This window comes from Budorcas taxicolor, chromosome 9, assembly GCF_023091745.1.
Source record: "Budorcas taxicolor isolate Tak-1 chromosome 9, Takin1.1, whole genome shotgun sequence".
In the NCBI taxonomy this organism is placed as follows: Eukaryota; Metazoa; Chordata; class Mammalia; order Artiodactyla; family Bovidae; genus Budorcas; species Budorcas taxicolor.
Genome location: NC_068918.1, coordinates 58,746,909 through 58,766,306, shown reverse-complemented (window position 1 = coordinate 58,766,306; position 19,398 = coordinate 58,746,909). Strand labels below are relative to the sequence as shown.

Sequence of the window (19,398 nt, the reverse complement as noted above, 5' to 3'; positions counted from 1 at the left end):
AAAGTTTAGCTATTTCTCCCTTTATCCGTCACTGATCATGTCCTTACTCTATATTATGAGAGTCTAAAGTCTCGCTTTTGTCCAGTCTACATGCTAATACAGATTCACAGATAGTTAGGTTAAGTTCACAACTATGGTTAAGCTCCCAGGCTGTCACATCATCCTGGGTTCAAATCCTGGCTCTGCCCTTTATTAGCAGTATAAGCTTGAACAAGGCAATGCTGTCCATCAGTTTCCTCATTCATAAAGTGGGAGTGACGACAACGTCCATGGCATTGGCATGCGGTTACTAAGGAAGCGTTATGAGTCAAGAGATGCAAAGCACTTAGAATGGTATCTGGCATGTGCCAAGTAATCAATAAACATTAGCAACTCTAATTCAAAATGTAATCCTTGGGGAAATATATCGGTTCTAACCACAGGCCACCTGACAATGCACTTCTGGGTAGCAGGAGGCTGGCTCTCCACTTGGCTAGGAGTTCCTTCTTTATGTTAACCATGGAGAAGACTGCCCAGAACAACATTCATTAAGAACATGGATGCTTAAGTCTCTGTCAAGTAATTCAACCCTAAAGCTTTGCTTGTGCATTTTACATTTGAGAGTGACATCAAGATGAGCACAGCACCCATCCATCCCCAGAATTTCTTCCTGGGTTAAGTTAGACAGTCAGAGAGTTATAAGGGCTTCACCAATGGCTCAGCGGGTAAAGAATCTGCCTGCAGTGGAGGAGACACAGGCGATGCAGGCTTGATTCCTGGGTTGGGAAGATCCCCTGGAGAAGGAAATGTCAACCCACTCCAGGGAAATGTCAGAGGAGCCTGGTGGATTAGAGTCCATGGGGTCACAATTAGTAGGACACAACTTAGCACAAGAGCACATGTCAGAAAGCTATGAAATTGAATCATATTAATTTAATTCTTCAGAGACACATATATCATTATTGAGTGAAAAATTTAAGACTATATTCTTACCTTTCTAATGCGGAAGGAAGAAAAAAGTAATAGTACTAGTTATCCTTGAAGATCTTGCACTTTCTGCTATCTGAAGTCTTTACATAAGGATTGAATTAAAATGTTCTCTGAGAATTCATTGCCAAGAAAATGTTCTTGAAAATTTGGAAGCTGTCCTTTGTCATACAAGGAAACTCTACAATTTAACATTTTTCTCTTTTTTTTGCCCTAATTATCTGAAAATTCTAAATTAAGAGTTCAGCTGCAATAACTAATTCCAGATGAATAGTAAACTAAAATAGTAAAACTCCGGATGAATGAAATTTTTGTTGTTCAATTAAATTTTCTCTCTTTTTGTCAGTTTAAAGTGGTGTTGTGTTATGTACGCCATAACACAACAAACTTTTCTTGGAAATAAGTGGAGGTATTAAAAGGGACATGGCTTTAAAAACAATGGTAATATATTCATTTGTTTCATATCTCTTCATTCATTCACTCATCTTTATTACCTAGTATTATTGAGCACCAACCCTGCTAAGTATCTGGGAAAGAATGAAAAATTAAGTCTGTAAACCCATAGCACAGGAGCATAAGGAAGGTAATATCAAAGAAAAGCATTGGTTTTTCAGATCAATGTGTGAAACCCATGTTATTAAAATCATTTCTCTGAACCTCTGTTAACTCATGCTCCTTTGAAAACTGCCTTCTGTGAATGTAAAATGAAGCTGCTAATTTTTTAACAAAGAGATCAAAAAATCTTACAATGAAATGAACGAGAAAGAGTTTACATTAATTGCCTTTGTTCTATACATATCCCAACAGCACTCAAGAGACTTTTTAACTCCTCAGGGCTATGTTCGGAACTATCAGTACATTCTTTAAACTAAGTCAAGATTACAAAATTCCATCTTTGAAAGTGAATATTTAGGGGTAGGGGAATGAAGAAATGTCATTTAGATTGAAGAGTGGATAATGAAGTTGTCAATATAAAATAATAGACTCCAATAAGAGTTCTAAAACATTTTAAACAACATTTTACTCGTCATTATGAATATAAAACTCTTTTATACCTCACAGTACAATAGATAGTAAATTAATAGATTTTATTTTGGTATGTGAATCCTAAATAATTGGTTAAAAATTCAAGTTCCTTTGCAAGCACATATCATAGCCTGTGCTACACAAGCTGAGAAAGAAGTGTTCTCTGACTTTCTCAATAAGGCCTTTACCTAGCTTGATTCCTTCCTTTTCTTTCCATTCAAAGAGCAATTTTTTTAAAAGAAAAGATTCCATCACAGTTCTCAAAAACCTGTACAAATTGCCAAACTGCTGATTAGACACATAAAAGCCCGAGGAGGTCAGAAAAACAAGAAATTCTAAGTTGCACTCCATGATGCACACAACTAAATGGTAATATTAACAACAGTTACTGCCTATTAAGTCCCCACCTTGATCCAGATAATTTATATAAATTGCCTAATTTAATATGACCAACATTAGAAGACATGTATTTATACTTCTCCATTTTGAGATAAGGAAACTGAACTTCAAAGAGTTGCCCAAGGTTACAAGAGCTCTTGGCCACCAAACCAAAATTCCAAACCAAGCCTGATTTCAAAGCCCATGTGTTCAAGGACACCACCTGTTACCTTTCAAAACTCTCCTCCTCTACAGTTCTCAACCATTTCTGCCATGGGAAAAGCTGGTAGGAGAGACAGTCAACTGGCAGGACTTTGTATTAAACATGCTTTGTGTTTCCTCAGGAATTTTAGAGGCTGTTACAGTCACTTAACCATGTCTTTTGAAATGAATAAACAGAAGCTGGGAAAATAACATTTCTTACAGAAGTATTCTATATGCAGCAGATAAGTGAAAGAAAAAAAAAAAAAACCCTCTCAATTCCAGATGTTAACATAAAATTATCCAGATGCTACAAAATTATCATCCAGAGCACTAGAGGCAAAAGAAAACCAAAGTGGAAATTAATTTCAAAAGAGAAATCAAAGTGAAGAGACCAATTTTATTTTTTGCTAAGTTACAGGAGACTGGTTATTTCTCTGCTTTTTAGAAATTGTTTTCTTTTTTTTTTTTTTAGAAATTATTTTCTTAAATGATAGAATTGGGCTGCAAAATTAAGTTTCCTAACGAGTAATTAATGCATAGTCTTCAAGATAATATTCTGGGGTCTCTGTAGCATTTTGCTTATGTGTTACTTTCAGATAGAAAAAGTATAGGTCTCTTAGTATAGGTATAGGTACCTGCAAAAAGTATAGGTACCCGCAAGAGATATGAGACACAAAATAAAAACTGTTATACAAATATATTTTATCTATTCTGGTGGCTTATACAGTAAAGAATACGCCTGCAATGTGGGAGACCTCGGTTCGATCCCTGGGTTGGGAAGATCCCCTGGAGAAGGGAATGGCTACCCAACCCAGAATTCTTGCTGGAGAACTCCATGGAGAGAGGAGCCTGGCATGCTAAGTCCATGAGATCACAAAGAGTCAGACATGACTGAGTGACCAATATTAATATTCCTATGTGAATGTTTAAATTCAAATTAAGAATTTGTTCTTGATTTTCCTGGGAGTTCAATGTCACTTTAGCACATAAATGAATGAAACATGCAAATACTAAAAAATTCTAAAGTGTTACTTTCCTGTTACACATTTGAAAGTTATCGGGTGTATTGGTCAAGATAGTCAAACTAGATAAGTCAAGTTCCAAATTCTACTCCCAGGCACGAATAAATCTATTTGGCTGTTTGCATGGAAGACTTTATACATATGTCTACATGATGTAAACTATGGAATGGGAAAATGCAAAAAGGAATGAGTCATATTTCCCTCCCTCGTGGAATTCAATAGCTTTTAGCAATGCTTGGACAACAGCAGTATCCGTCATTTACTTAATGACCTATGATAGTGGGAAAAGATTTTATGTTAAATGATGGAATGTAAAATATGGAGATACTTTTTAAAAGCAAATACAGAAAACATCTTTTACCTAATCTTCATTCTTGTTATCTGATTTAAAAACAAACAGATGAACAAATGTATTTGCATTCCTATCTCTAGAAACATCCTTTTGCAGTTTTCCTATAGGGAATTGAATACGTGGTAACCGTATCACTGAGCACCAAGAATTTCATTGAGCTTTGAGTCTTCAGTTGTTTTTTAACCTTCCCGTCTTCTAATAGGATGACTTGTTTACTTCTGTTTCTGCAGCTGTTGAGTTCTGGACAGAGTCATAGTGACGTTATTTTTCAAAATAACCCCAAATCCTCATTCCAGACCAGAATATCAAAGTATTGTTTGGTTTGGCATACATTTTACTGATTGCTCTTGACCAATTATTTATATCTTTTTGACTGATTTGCATTTACCTTACGCTTTATGCATTTCCTCTTTTTAAAGGATGAATATCCTATTTGTCATTATTTGATCTACCTCCAATTTTAGACTCTAAAGTGCCTGGGGATATTGTTTCTCTTATTATTTTAAAACAACTCTTAGTATATTTTAAGCTGATATCAGCATCTCTCTACATTCTGCCTTTGTTTCCTCTTTTGATAAAAATTCATTTGGCTGAAAAATCACCTGTGCTATTTTCAGAAATGAAAGTGAGGCACCAACTGTGCTGTTTTTCCACTGATAGAGATAAAATGCCCTGAACCATCTCTCCTCGCAGTACTAATGCAGAGCCTTAATCAGGGCCAGGCTAAGGGTGCCTGGTATCCTGGGCTCGCCTCCCCTCAGGACCATGAAGACACTGGTGAGCCTCGGCCAATTTCAGAAGAATGGCTCTGTGGGTAAGAAGATGGGTATAAAGCATTGCATTTCTTGGATACCATTTCCCCTCATTTTGCTACTGCCCTAATGATCTGGCTTCTTGAGAACACTGTTCATGATCCTCAGTCCAAGTTTAGATATTCGTTAGGTGGTCACAGAGAGGTGCTTTTATTTGTCTGTTTGCCTGTATTTAACACCATCTGTGTTAGTAGTTCAGTACACATCAGATGCCTGGAACTAACTAGAAGAAACTTTGTCACAGCACCTAGACAGCACAATATAAGTGCTGACAAAATGGGTAACAATGGTCCCCGAAATCTACGAGGCACTGGTTCCAGGACTACCTACCAAAATCTGAAGATGCTCTGTCAGTTCAGTTTAGATACTCGGTCATGTCCAACTCTCTGCTACGCCATGGACTGCAGCACGCCAGGCCTCCCTGTCCATCAGCAACTCCCGGAGCTTGCTCAACCTCATGTCCATCGAGTCAGTGATGCCATCAAACCATCTCATCCTCTGTCATCCCCTTCTCCTCCCACCTTCAATCGTTCCCAGTATCAGAATTTTTCTCAATAAGTCAGTTCTTCGCATCAGGGGGCCAACATATTAGAACTTCAGCTTCAGCATCAGTCCTTCCACTGAATACTCAGGACTGATTTCCCTTAGGATGGACTGGGTGGATCTCCTTGCAGTCCAAGGGACTCTCAAGAGTCTTCTCCAGCACCACAATTCAAAAGCATCAATTCTTTGGCATTCAGGATTCTTTATAGTCCAGCTCTCACATCTATACATGACTACTGGAAAAACCATAGCTTTGACTAGACGGATCTTTGTCAGCAAAGTAACGTCTCTGCTTTTTAATATGTTGTCTAGGCTGGTCAGAGAAGGCAATGGCAACCCACTCCAGTACTCGTGGCTGGAAAATCCCATGGGCGGAGGAGCCTGGTAGGCTGCAGTCCATGAGGTTGCGAAGAGTGGGACACAACTGAGAGACTTCACTTTCATTTTTCACTTTCACGCACTGGAGAAGGAAATGGCAACCCACTCCAGTGTTCTTGCCTGGAGAATCCCAGGGACGGGGAGCCTGGTGGGCTGCCGTCTATGGGGTCACACAGAGTCGGACACAACTGAAGTGACTTAGCAGTAGCTGTAGCAGGCTGGTCATAGCTTTTCTTCCAAAGAGCAAGTGTCTTTTAATTTCATGGCTGCAAATCACCATCTTCAGTGATTTTGGAGCCCAAGAAAATAAAGTCTGTCACTGTTTCCACTGTTTCTCCATAATGGGGGGACAGGATGCCATGATCTTAGCATCTTAACAGATACTCAAGTCCCTTATAAAATGACACAGGATAGTCGGAGCCCATGCATATGGAACACTATAGGTAGTATTTTGATTTTGGCTTTTCTTCCTACAGTTGTATTAGTTCTATTTTTCTCAGTTCTCTGATGCTTTCAGTTACCTATCATCTCAAGAAAAATGTAGATGCTTTCCTTAGTGTAGAGCCCTGCTAACAAGGGGTACATGGATATATTACCAAGTGGACTACTTCATTTCTGGCAGTAACTTGGCTATTAATTACTCTGTACTTGTTTTGGGAAATTATACAAATGTTACCTCCTGATGAAAAGGCTGATCAAAACACAGAAAAAATGGACTCAGACATCTCCTGGAGTAAAAGGTCCCTTGTGCTAAAGGGTAAACCCCACAATACATGAGTCTTATTGGAAAAGAAGTATGAAGCAGTATACATTTTATAAAAGTAAAATGCTTTCATTCCTTAGGCTGATAAACATCCTTTTCTTTTTATTTTTAACAAGCACTTAGCCATAATTATTGTACAGGGAAGAATTCTGCTGCCCTAAAATCTGTTTCTGTGATATGTTTCTGCAAGGCAGGTGTTTGGGTTTTTTTCTGGGTATAACTTTAAAATTGAATTTTCTTATTCTGAAACTGTTTTACAGTTCAATATAGACAGTCTCTCTACTCAATTTATTCAGATATTCCATAGCTGAAGTAATCATGGTGAGTCAAAGCAATTGCTATGAGCATAACCCTGTCTTCATCACTCCCTCCCATACTTTCTATGTGGCACCATTCATTCCCTAGAGTGACAGGTCACTGCCATTCATTCTCATTCATTCTTCTTCCCCCACCCCCTCTGTAACGAAGATTTGTTTCTGCGCTACATATGCTTTTACCACCCTGGTTTACTGACTCTTTTATCTTACCCCCTCAAATATATCTTTTATCCCCGGAACCTAAGAGACTTTTGCAACATATTTGGTGATCAGTATTTGTTAATTGAAAAAAAAAAAAAGCAGCTAAATGTTAAGGACGTCACAAGCTATATATGCCTGCAGCATTTATTCATAATATCAAATCATTTGGTGGTTGAAACTATATCCTGGGCATATTTTTCATGTCCTATCATTTTTGATAACGCATTGGCTTTGTAGTGATTTACGTGTAACCTGCCCTACTGCAGCTAATTCAATACCAAATTTTATTTTTATGAGATAAATGGATGCAACATAACCAATCATAAGGAGGGAGAACAAAATGTTTTTTCTTACACTGAAAAACAGAGCAAACGTAGAGTTAAGAAAGTAAAATGGAATCATTGCTATGACTCTCCCCCATCCCCCACAACATAATCTTTAAGAACTGTCACCAATAATCTTATGAGGGGAATTCATACTGAAGGGAAAGTGGTGGTTTAGGGGCAAAGTGATGTCCGACTCCTGTGACCCCATGGACTGTTATCCCACCAGGCTCCTCTGTCCATGGGATTTCCCAGGCAAGAATACTGGAGTGGGTTGTCATTTCCTTCTTTGGGTATCTTTCTGACCCAAGGATTGAACTCTTATCTCCTACACTGCAGGCAGATTCTTTACCAACTGAGCCTTCATGGAAGCTCTGAAGAGAACAGTGGGTAACTGCTATAAGACAGAAGCCAGGTTTAAAAATATCTGAAATTGCCTCTGAGAAGGTGGTAGCTCTCACTCCTGACACAACTAACATCGACTTGCATGATTATGCTGCACATATGTGGGCACTGGAATGTGTTTGTGTAGAAACACAGATATACACAACCATGTTTTACATTCTACGAGCCAAACCTACTCAGCTCCCAAACCTATTCCTAGTAACCAATATATCGTCAGCTCCCACATGGTTCCCCATGGTACCTGATGTGATACCTTCATTATCCATGTCAAAGTGCTATCTACTGTTCTCCTCCTCACTCAAAATCAAGAAACAAATGCAGTATGGCTCATTTTAGCTTACTACTTACCATATAACTAACACACTTAAAAAAATTTCACAAAATAACTAATATGTTACTATAAATTATTGTTTCGGTGAAGGGGCTTGATTTCCTTTTAATGCTTTTGTTAAAATATTGTGTTCAACTGAGGTTATGTTGAGGACACTTTAAATCTCTGCAAACATTTCAATCCATGCTTTAGTGTACATTAGTTAAAACCATATGAAACTGCATATTTATTGTCTAAAACCAGTCAAATATTGGCAATTTCATATGGCTCAACCTATAAGTAAGCTTGCTTTTATAAGGCACTTATCTGCTGAATATGAAAATAAATAATTATTATTGAATGAACCTGAAGAACAAATTTATACAAGAGGAATATAATTTTCTAACTTGTAATCTTGCCAGGGTTGCCATTCTCTGTTGCAAAATGAATATCATAAGATTTTTGCTACACATGATTAGAATTCAAATTGCATGTCTAATGTGATTCACAGGTAGCAGAATTCAGCAGTTACTCATTTAGGTATTTCCAATGAAAATATTTGACTGCCATCAGTCCATCACAGTGCAAAACAGTACACATCTTCAGGCTAAAATGCTTTGCACTAGATTTTTCTCTAGTTTCATTTCATAGCAGGGAACCTGGTAAAGCAGCTCCTGATATCTTTTTAAGTTTGCTTGTAAAGTATTATCATAACTATTCCATTCCTGGGTTACTTGTCTCAAGGACTTTTGATGATAGCTCTAGTATTGAAATAGTCTCCCTAAGGATCAGAAGTTTATTTTAATAGTTTCAAGACCCTTTGTTGTATTTTCAAGTATACTTCTGCAATAAAAATAACAGTATATTATTTTTACTATGTGAAACCAATTAACTGACCCACTCGGGTCTTCGGGTTTTTCCCAGTAGAGATGGTGCATGGCACTTAAATACCACACAATGTCACACAGCCCTGGTGACAAAGGGTAAATAAACACACATTTAGAAGATGGCTGATTGGGACCAAAGGGTTCAGTTTATGAAGTAGAAAGATTATGAGATTTGCCATCAGAAAATTTGAACCAGACCTAGATCAGAGATTAATGTTGAACTTTTATCATCATGTGACCACACAAGTTATTTAACTTCCATCAATAAAAAGAGAATGATAAATATTTTGACTTCAAGTGTCTTTAAGGCTTTGGTAGAGTTCAGATGGAAGAGTATATGACAAGCACTTTGTAACTGATGAAGCACCATACCCAAAATGGTCATTGCCAACATTATTGATAACAATAACAACAGTACCCACAAATCCTCTTCCTTCCCATGGGATTTACATTTTAACTGAAAGACTCCCTACCTTGGTAATGTGAAAAAAAAAATGATGACAACATTAAGTCTAGTAAGACCTGCCATTCTATTATGGAATGTTTGCTCAGGACTTCAGACTTGATTTTAAAAGCCCCAAGATAAGGTTCAATGGTTTCAGATGCTTCTTATAATGTCCTGTACATTTAATAGCTCTTTTTCCTCTTTATGTACACAACAAAACAAATTCCTGTTTCATAATTTTATAATTTCAATGTGCTTTAGAATTAGAATTCAAAATACTAACAATAAAATTTCCAGTATAGAGAACTTTAACATAGGTTTCACTATTACAGGTTGCATTGAGTACAACAAGTGGAATTTGGGTTACCCAGCTTCCTTGAAATTCCTCTACAAGGTGCTCACAAAACTTGAAACTTGTACACATGTGTCTACAATATTTATGTGGGAAAAAAAAATTATTAAATGTATAAGCTGCATCAATGTGCCAATGTGCTTGGTCATGTCCAACTCTTAGCAACCCTTTGGACTGTAGCCTGCCAGGCTTCTCTGTCCCTGGGGTTTTCCAGGCAAGAATACTGGAACATGTTGCCATTTCCTCCTCCACAGGATCTTCTTGACCCAGGGATCAAACTTGTGTCTCCTGCATTGCAGGCAGATTCTTTACCCACTGAGCCATCGGGGAAGCCCTGACCCATCAGGGAATTAAAATTTATTTTGTTCTTTGCAGATTTCCTTATATAACAGTGATATTAGCACTGACTGACCAGACATCTCACCACTGGGGGAGGGGGGACTTAAGCCAACGTTAGCTACGGAGCAGGAGTAAAATTTACTATCCTATTATATAGATTACAAGGAGGTGTTACCATCTTCACTATAGTCATAATGAAGGCTTCCTTGGTGGCTCACATAGTAAAGAATCTGCCTGCAATGCAGGAGATCTAGGTTAGATCCCTGAGTCAGGAAGATCCCCTTGGTGAAGGGAATGGCTACCTACTCCAGTATCTGCCTGCAATGAAGCAGACTCAGGTTTGATCCCTGGATCAGGAAGATCCCCTAAAGAAGGGAATGGCTACCTACTCCAGCATTCTTGCCTGGAGAATTCCATGGACAGAGGAACCTGGCGGGCTACAGTCCATGGAGTCACAAAGGATCAGACACAGCTGAGCAACTAACACTTTATAGTCATGTGAACTATCTGGGGCACACACCGGATTGTTGACTCATCGGTCCAAGCCCCCTGGTTAATCAGTGGCAGAGCTATATCTGAGAGTGTCTTTGTGTCTTCCACCACAACTCTGAATTTTCCTACCCAGCCTAACATGAGCCTATTCTGTTCCATTTTAGTGAATCGTGGAAGATCCTATTTTACAACACTGAGATAATCAGGTCTTAAAAATTGGTGTTATCTCCTCAAGATTTGGGGGATAAATGGATAAATGTATATGCATGGTTGAGTCCCTTCACTGTTCACCTGAAACTAACAACATTGCTAATAGGCTATATATCCCAATACAAAATAAAGAGTTTTTTAAAAATTGGTGTTATCTCATCAAGATACCATTCTTGTTTGATTTCTCTGGGATTTGATTTTTCAGCAACACTGTATTAATTTAACAAGGATTTACTGATATTTTCTAGGCACCGAATTGTTGGCAGGAGTCTATAAACCGACTAATAGAAAGGAGGAATACAATCTTTTAATTTCATCATAATGTCAAAGGTGTGTTTTTGAAATATAGTACAGTTACCTAAAATGAGTTGTGTTTGTAATTCCAAAACATTTCAAGTGCTCTGTATATATGCAGCGGGGTTTTGAAGGAAGCCATGTAAACTCATTGTAATGAGGCACTTTCACATTGCTGCTCCAGGTGCTAATTGACTCCATGTTGGTTAATGCAAGAACTATTTTTAGAGGAAGGAAGTCTGAAACCCCCAATCATTATTTCCCCAATCCCTATTCATAACCAATATAAATTAGTAACACCCTGCTGCTTCTCTGTAAGGAAGCAACTCCAAAGGTAATTGAGAAAAGTTGATTCTTCATTCCCATTCCTGCAGTTCCACAAAAACTCACCCATGCAATCGTGCCATACCCTGAACAATATCATATCAAAGAATCTCACAAAAAGTTTCTTTACACAGTGTTGGGTTTGTTTCTTCATTCTCCAGTATTTGCAATTCTAAGGATCTCCATAATGTCAGGTAATGAAAACAGGGGAAAAAATATTCTGTCTATATATATATAAAACTCTGTCACATATGAAATCAAAATAATATCAAAGCTCTACACACAGTTTATAGGGAAAAAAGGTATCTTCAAGAATTAATGATGGTTTCTCTAGGGAATTTCTATACAAGCCTGCCATCTTTCAAAAGCAGAATCAAAGCGAATCTAAGTTCCAATTGAGTTGCAATCCTAAGAGCTGGGAAGGATTGTGGTAAAAATGAGAGGAAATCACATGTAAATAACTTAAAGGTGTCTGTATGAGGAAGCTGAAGCAAAAATTACTATGGTAACCATGAATATTTAGTTCTCAGTCTAGTGACAATCCAAATAAATTAAAAGTAATAATCCCAGTCACAGAAAAAGGAGCCTCATATAACAGAAACACATTCACTACAATTTTAATTTTAGGAACCCTAAAGTAGTCCCATCTCTTCAGACCCATTCTTGTCAGTATTATCAATGCGATTATCCCCTCCCAGATGCTCCTTCAATCATCTATAACTTAGGGACAGCTCAATGCTGATTTATTCAACACAAACCCACCCATGGACTCAGTCCACCAAAGCCAATGATGTTTCCTGCTGGAAAATATCAGTCTTTTCTCAGTTAGGAGGAGATAGCATGTCTGGAGAAGGCAATGGCACCCCACTCCAGTACTCTTGTCTGGAAAATCCTATGGATGGAGGAGCCTAATGGGCTACAGTCCATGGGGTCGCAAAGAGTCGGATATGACTGAGCGACTTCATTTTCACTTTTCACTTTCATTCATTGGAGAAGGAAATGGCAACTCATTCCAGTGTTCTTGCCTTGAAAATCCTAGGGATGGGGGAGCCTGGTGGGCTGCCATCTATGGGGTCGCACAGAGTTGGACACGACTGAAACAACTTAGCAACAGCAGCAGCAGCATGTCTGATACTCTTTCTCTAAATAATTAACGATCTATTATCTCCAGGATTCGGGAAAGCTAGAAATATCTGAACAATGAGCTAAGGCAAGGAAGATCAAAGTCTCCAGGAGTACTTATTTAACATATACATAGAGCTTCCTGAGCCTTTCCCAAACTACTGAATTAAAAACCCTGGTCCCAGAAACAGCTCTTTGAAATGGCCCCAATGATTCAGGATGCATTACAGTCACAGGTTCTAGCCCTGAGTCTGGGAGATCCCCTAGAGGAGGGCATAGCAATCCACTCCAGTATTCTTGCCTGGTGGAGAAGGAAATGGCAACCCACTCCAGTATTCTTGCCTAGAGGATCCTGTGGACAGAGGAGCCTGGTGGGCTGCTGTCCATTGGGTCACACAGAGTTGGATACAACTGAAGCAACTTAGCATTCATGTATGCATTGGAGAAGGAAATGGCAACCCACCCCAGTATTCTTGCCTGGAGAATCCCAGGGACGGAGGAGCCTGATGGGCTGCCATCTATGGGGTCGCAGTGCATCAGACATGACTGAAGCAACTTAGCAGCCACAGCAGCAGCAGCAGCAGCATTCTTGCCTGGAGAATTCCATGGACAGAGGAGCCAGGTGGGCTACAGTCCATAGGGTAGCAAACAGACAGACATGACTGAAGCAACTTAGCACACACGGAGGGGTGCTATCATATTTGACACAGTGGTGCCTTCAAGTGGCAGTTCTTGTTAACAGTTCTTAATAGCACCCAGGGGCAGGGGCAAGTGCTTTCAGCAGAAGCAGCACTTAGGCAGATAGCAGCTCTGGATGGAGCTGACACCCTATGGCACTGCTGGTGATGCCTGTCCATGCAGCTGTACCCACCACAGTTTTTCTCTTTGGCTGGCCTCAAAGTGATGGAGGCCTGCTGCCATCTGTTACTTTACACCACACAACTCCTACTCTGGAGCTCAGGACCATTCCCACAAAGCAAGGCAAGCAGGGTTCCTGCTGAGCCATCTCGGTACTGATAGACACCAAACTGCCTTTCTGAAATAAAGCTCTTGGAAGGCTTTTGCTCAAAGTCTGTCTCAGTTTACAGCCCAGATAACAACATACTGGGTCTACCATTGAATTCATTGCCTTGTATTATTTTTTTTCTGCCAGCCCTGAGATGTGATGATCTCACAACTCAGTGAATTCCTTTTCTCCCTTTGGGTGCAAGCCCAGGATGGTACCTGAAGGGCTACGCTCTTCTTAGATGCAGGTGAACTGAGTCATCCAGAAGGCTGGCTATGTGCCCTGTACTACCTTTCCAGTGAATCCACATGATCAACATTTGTTGATCTCTTGCAGGCAATGTGAGGTAGAGCGCAGAGAATGGACCAAGCTAGAGGGTGGGGGCAGAAGAGTGGGGGTGGCTGGAGCAACAAACAATACTGAAGAAATAAGCTGCTGCCAAGACTCAAGAGGCCATAAGGAAAGACTAAATAGCCTTCAGTGATAATACGGACAGAAGATAGTATTGAAGTTTGGATATAGATGCTGAAGTCAAAGCTATGATATCCTTTAATATATTGACAAGGAATTCACCCAAAGTATTGTTTGGCTCTAAAATGATGCCCTTTTCACCTGAAACATGATATACTGGAATGTTCTAAATGTTTTGGCACATGTCTCCAAAATTTTGCAGACAAGTGACAATGTAATAAATCTTAGACTCAACAGATCTGATATTAGTCACAGAAGACTATTTTCTATTAATTTTCTGTACCTATAACACAAACATTATTGCTTAGTGTGTTATAACTGATGTATGTTTATTTCTTAATGCCTTATTCGCAGTGAAGTGAAGTGAAATGAAGTGAAGTCAAGTGAAGTGAAAGTCGCTCAGTCATGTCTGACTCTTTGCAACCCCAAGGACTATACAGTTCATGGAATTCTCCAGGCCAGAATACTGGAGTGGGTAGCCTTTCCCTTTTCCAGGAGATCTTCCCAACCCAGGTCTCCAAAGTCTTAAAAACACTGCTGTTATTTCTCTTATTCTCTGACTTAAATTCATAGTTTAAGAGTATTTTCAAGATCTGGAAGCAAATGATCATTTGATGCTTTGTCAAGAACATACATTTCAAATCATGGTAAATATCTAGATAGCATTGTCTAAAATAAAATCCTATCTAGAAAACAGTAAGACTAATAAACCAATAAAAAGGTAATAGACAGGAGATGTGGATATAAAAATAAATAGGAACGATGAAATGAGGAAGTTGTTTCACCTCTGTGGTATTTTTCCCCAAAACCCAGAAGCCCAGTCTAATCATTAAAAAACAGCAGGCAAACTCAAAATGAGGAATATGCTACCAAAAAATCTGACCAGTACTCTTAAAACTGATCAGGCTTGGGACTCTCTGGTGGTCCAGTGGCTACTCCATGATCACACTGCAGGGGACCTGGTTTTAATCCCTAGTCAGGGAACTAGACCCCACAGTCTACGATTTAGAGTTCATCTGCCATACCTCAAGATTCCACAGGCTACAGCGAAGACATAGTGCAGTCAAATAAATAGAAACATTACAACAAAGAGCAATTTTAAAAAGTGACCAAGGTCAAGGGAAACAAAAGAAGATTAAGACTGTCGTGGATTAGAGGAGACTAAGAGACACAATGATGCAATAAACACAACGTCCTATTCCAAACTGCATCCCAGAAGAGAAAAAAGTCATTAAGGATAATCTGAATGAAATCTGAATAAATCTGTGGTTTAGGTAATAGAGTATCAATAACACTTGTAACTTATTCTTTATAAATAATGATAATAATTTCTTAGTTTGACAAATGAATGTAGATTATGAAAGATATTATCCTTAGTGGGAGCTAGGTAAAAGGGATACAGGGATTCTCTCTATCCTCTTATATTTATGTACATTTAAAATAATAACAAGCCTACAATTCAAACCAAATAAAAATACCCTTCAATAATGGAGTGAATTCTGTTATATGTCTAAAGCATATTGGCAATACATTTGCAATTGTCTTCAAAACTTTGGAGATACTAAGAAATTTTGTATGTTTCTCTGTACTCTGAGACTCCATCTTCTCAGCAGGGTTCCTTTGACTCATCCAGAAGAGCTTTACCACTTGCTGTAAACAATTCTGTCGTGGCATTTATACTATCATTTTGCATTTACTCGTTTATATGTTTGTTTTTCTTACTTGAATGCCACTTCTCTGGGAAGTTCTGAATATAAGCACCTAATAATTAAATTTCACATGGTACTTAAATGTGAATGCTTTTAAAACTAAAAATTAATGATACTAAGATTTATTTCACAGTCACTTGTCTGGGAAATATTGGAGACAAGCATCCTAAAAATGTAAAATATTCCCAATGTTATATTGTAGGTGATATCCGAAACTGTACTACTTTAGAACTGAAAGATGCCTTAGGATAATTTATATATCAAACTAATTCATATATTAAAGAAATTCAAACTCAGAGATAAACTGACCTGTTCAATGTCCCATAAAAACTAGTAGCAGAAGCAGAACCCAGTCTTCTAATCCCATTCTTCTATATCACCATATCTCAGGATTAGAAATCTTTCTACTTTAATGGATCCAGCAGGTCAATATCTCTTCTAGATCATTTCTGAGTTTAGCAATTACCAAGATTTTTAAAAAATCAATTTTCAGTCTTTATTAGAGTATGAAAGAAACACTAATGTAGGACTCAGGGGATCTGTATTCTTATCTCAACTTTGTCACCAGTTGATCTGGCAGTCTTGGGAGACCATCCCCCACCTTCGCTGAACCTGTCCATTCCAAAAAGTACCATGTTTCACAGACTAAGATATAAAATAAAACAGATATTCCAGGAGAGGTCTGGATTTCATTCATATTTTTAAATACTATCAATCTACTTCAAATACTTTGAATTACTTTCCATTCCTCACCTCATTCACTTTCCAATGAGAGAGAAATAGACTTTAAAAAGCATGTCACAGAGACAGTTGAATAAGTTGTTCTTAAAAGTCAACAGTAATGATTAGTTTATAGTGAGTGTCTAAAACACTGTAGCCAGTTAAACACAAACAAATAGAATATCTGTTCCACGTTGGTAAGTTGACTAAGTCTAAAGAATGGAGAACCACCATCTATGTAGTGTTAGCATGCTTTGGGGTATGCATGCAACTTGTATGTTACATATCTGGGTACATTTTATATTGTTAAACAAATTTCTGAATTGGCTCATTTTTTAAAGATAAAGAATAGCTTTATAAATATTACATAATTATTAATCCTGGCTAAACACTGGATCCAAGAAAAAAATTATAAATTCAACTCAAATATATTCTCCTTGCCCTCCCTCCCTCCTCTCATATCCTCAGGCCACTCTGGCCAGGACGTGGATGCCTCTGGGCACAAGCAGGTTGAATAGCTGTTTGACTCACTGCTTTTGACTCATTGTTTGGCAGATTGAGATCTCTGCTGAGAGCACCATTTAGAATTTTCTTCACCCAAAACTGATATTTTTGAACATGAAATTGAAATATAGTGAGACACTGGGAGACATTCATAGAATAATAGTGCCAAAAGAGAGTGTGATCAATATATGTCACAAATCTAACTTACTCCCAGAAGTGTTTAAAGAAATAATCTCAGAATGGTTGAGGTGGGCATGATAGTGTATGAATATGGATTTTTTGAAAATACAAATGTAAAAAATGATACTAGCTTCAAGCATGTGAACTGGTGAGGAGAGAATATTAGCCATGAGAATACACAGAAATGGACATAAGAAAGTAGAACAAAAAGAGCTAGGCCTTATATACTGAAGAGAGACTGATTAGGGAAATAAAACTAGAGATCCGAGGGTCTCTAGGTCTAGGTTTGAGTATCTGAGAGGGGGCTACTACCACCACCACCACCACCGACCTCGATGGTTATTGTTATTATAACAGCAACAAAAATAGTTAATGCCTGCAAAGTGACTATTATAATGTTTCAAACATTTTCATTTAATCTTGACAATCATAAGAAATAAGAACTACTGTTATTGTTTCTAGTTTATGGGAAATGAAACGGAGGCACAGACAACTTAAGACACTGATTCAAGATCACACAGTTGGTAAAAGTGAAGTCATGGTTTGAATCTGTGGCTGAAAAAACAATGAATCAATTTAAAATGTTAACCACAAGAAAAAAAAAAGATGCTATGGAGAAGTTGAACAGATTTGAATTAAGCATAGAATAAGCAAAACTTGAACGAAGGAAAGAAAGCCCACTGCAGCCCTATGCGGCAACAGTAGAAAAACACATAAATTATGAGTTCACATATGTGAATTATGTTTTCCAGAATTTATCTCTTTTGTCCCTATCTTCAGACTACAGCACACAGATTTAAGGTTTCTTCTAAGGTCTCAATCCTTCAATAATTAGCAAGACTCCCTGTCAGAAAAGTTTCTTTAAAATTAATCACTGACTCTCCAACTTGAGCCCATTTCCTCTTCTCTGATCTTTATTGGACACACAAGATACATACTAGATGAAGGCAGTTAAAATTCTAATACCCTTCAGTTTTTCCTTTTTATTTAATAAGTTATTTTAAATGTACTTCTGCTGAATCCTATTTTAAAATCTCCCTGACATCAGTGACTGATATAGTCAAGTCTTTCTGACAGGCCTATTTGCCATCTTAAATGTATTGAGGGTGAATTTTCTCATCTTACCTCTCCGTTTTCTAAGGGGTGTATCTTGGAATAAAAGGAAGTGCAGATGACCTCATCATCTTTGGCATATGACGGTGGTCCAGTACGGGGATGAATATTGTAGAGGGTTAGGCACTCCGTGTCCGTCACAGCATGATACTGCCAGGGCTTGTAGTCAACATCATCCAGTGAGCGTTCCAAAATCCAATTTCCAGGCCGAGGGGAGTTAGCTGCTTTCACAATCACATACGCAATCTGGAACACCTGGGAAGTGTGACAACAACAACATGTAACTCTGAATTCCAAAGTTTCTCACTGCTGCTGCTGCTAAGTCGCTTCAGTCGTGTCCAACTCTGTGTGACCCCATAGACGGCAGCCCACCAGGCTCCCCCGTCCCTGGGATTCTCTAGGCAAGAACACTGGAGTGGGTTGCCATTTCCTTCTCCAGTGCATGAAAGTGAAAAGTGAAAGTGAAGTTGTTCAGTTGTGTCCAACTCTTTGCGACCCCATGGAATGCATATCAAATATAAGGCCTAAGGCTACAATAATTTTACTTTGGATATTATTTCATGCTCCTATTATATTCTCTGGACTTTCCAGGTGGCTCAGTGGTAACGAATCCACCTGCCAAGGCAGAAGACATAGTTTGATCCCTGGGTCAGGAAGATTCCCTGGAGAAGGAAATGACACCTCCCTCCAGTATTCTTACCTGGAAAGTCTCATAGATAGAGGAGCCTGGCATGCTGCAGTCCATAGGTTGCAAAGAGTCAGAAACTACTTAGCAACTAAACAACAACAAAATTGTATCCTCTAAATATATTTTTACAGTTACATGTCCATATTTAATATCTCTTTACTAAAATGATATGTTCCATTTTGACACCCATAAAAGAAATGGGTTAAAATTGGATTTTAGTTCTCCAACAACTCATTAACATCATTTCATCTAATTTTTGAAGTTCCATTGTAATCACAATCACTTACAGTATTTGGTACATACCAATTTACTCACATTACTCTGTTGGAGATTATGAGTTAGAAATTCCATGTGTGAATAGTGCTTGATAGTTTAGAAAACAGTTACCTGTATCACCTAATCCTCAGACAAGTACCATTTAGATGGCATTACTGTGGTACAGGAAAAAACAAAAACAAAACAAAACATAGCACTTTGAAGGCACAGTCCTGTATTTAAATTGTGATGCCAACATTCATGTGACTTACTTCGTCAACTCTCAC

General features: G+C 38.3%; 1 protein-coding gene across 1 annotated transcript in view; it reads right to left on the bottom strand.

Moving 5' to 3' along the window:
• Nucleotides 1-19,398, bottom strand: part of LAMA2 (laminin subunit alpha 2) — a 677,618-nt gene that overhangs the window by 451,132 nt on the left and 207,088 nt on the right. The window contains exon 4 of the mRNA XM_052645506.1: nucleotides 18,181-18,423. Within this exon, the coding sequence (XP_052501466.1) occupies nucleotides 18,181-18,423 (243 nt within the window). The remainder of the gene's footprint in view (nucleotides 1-18,180; nucleotides 18,424-19,398) is intronic.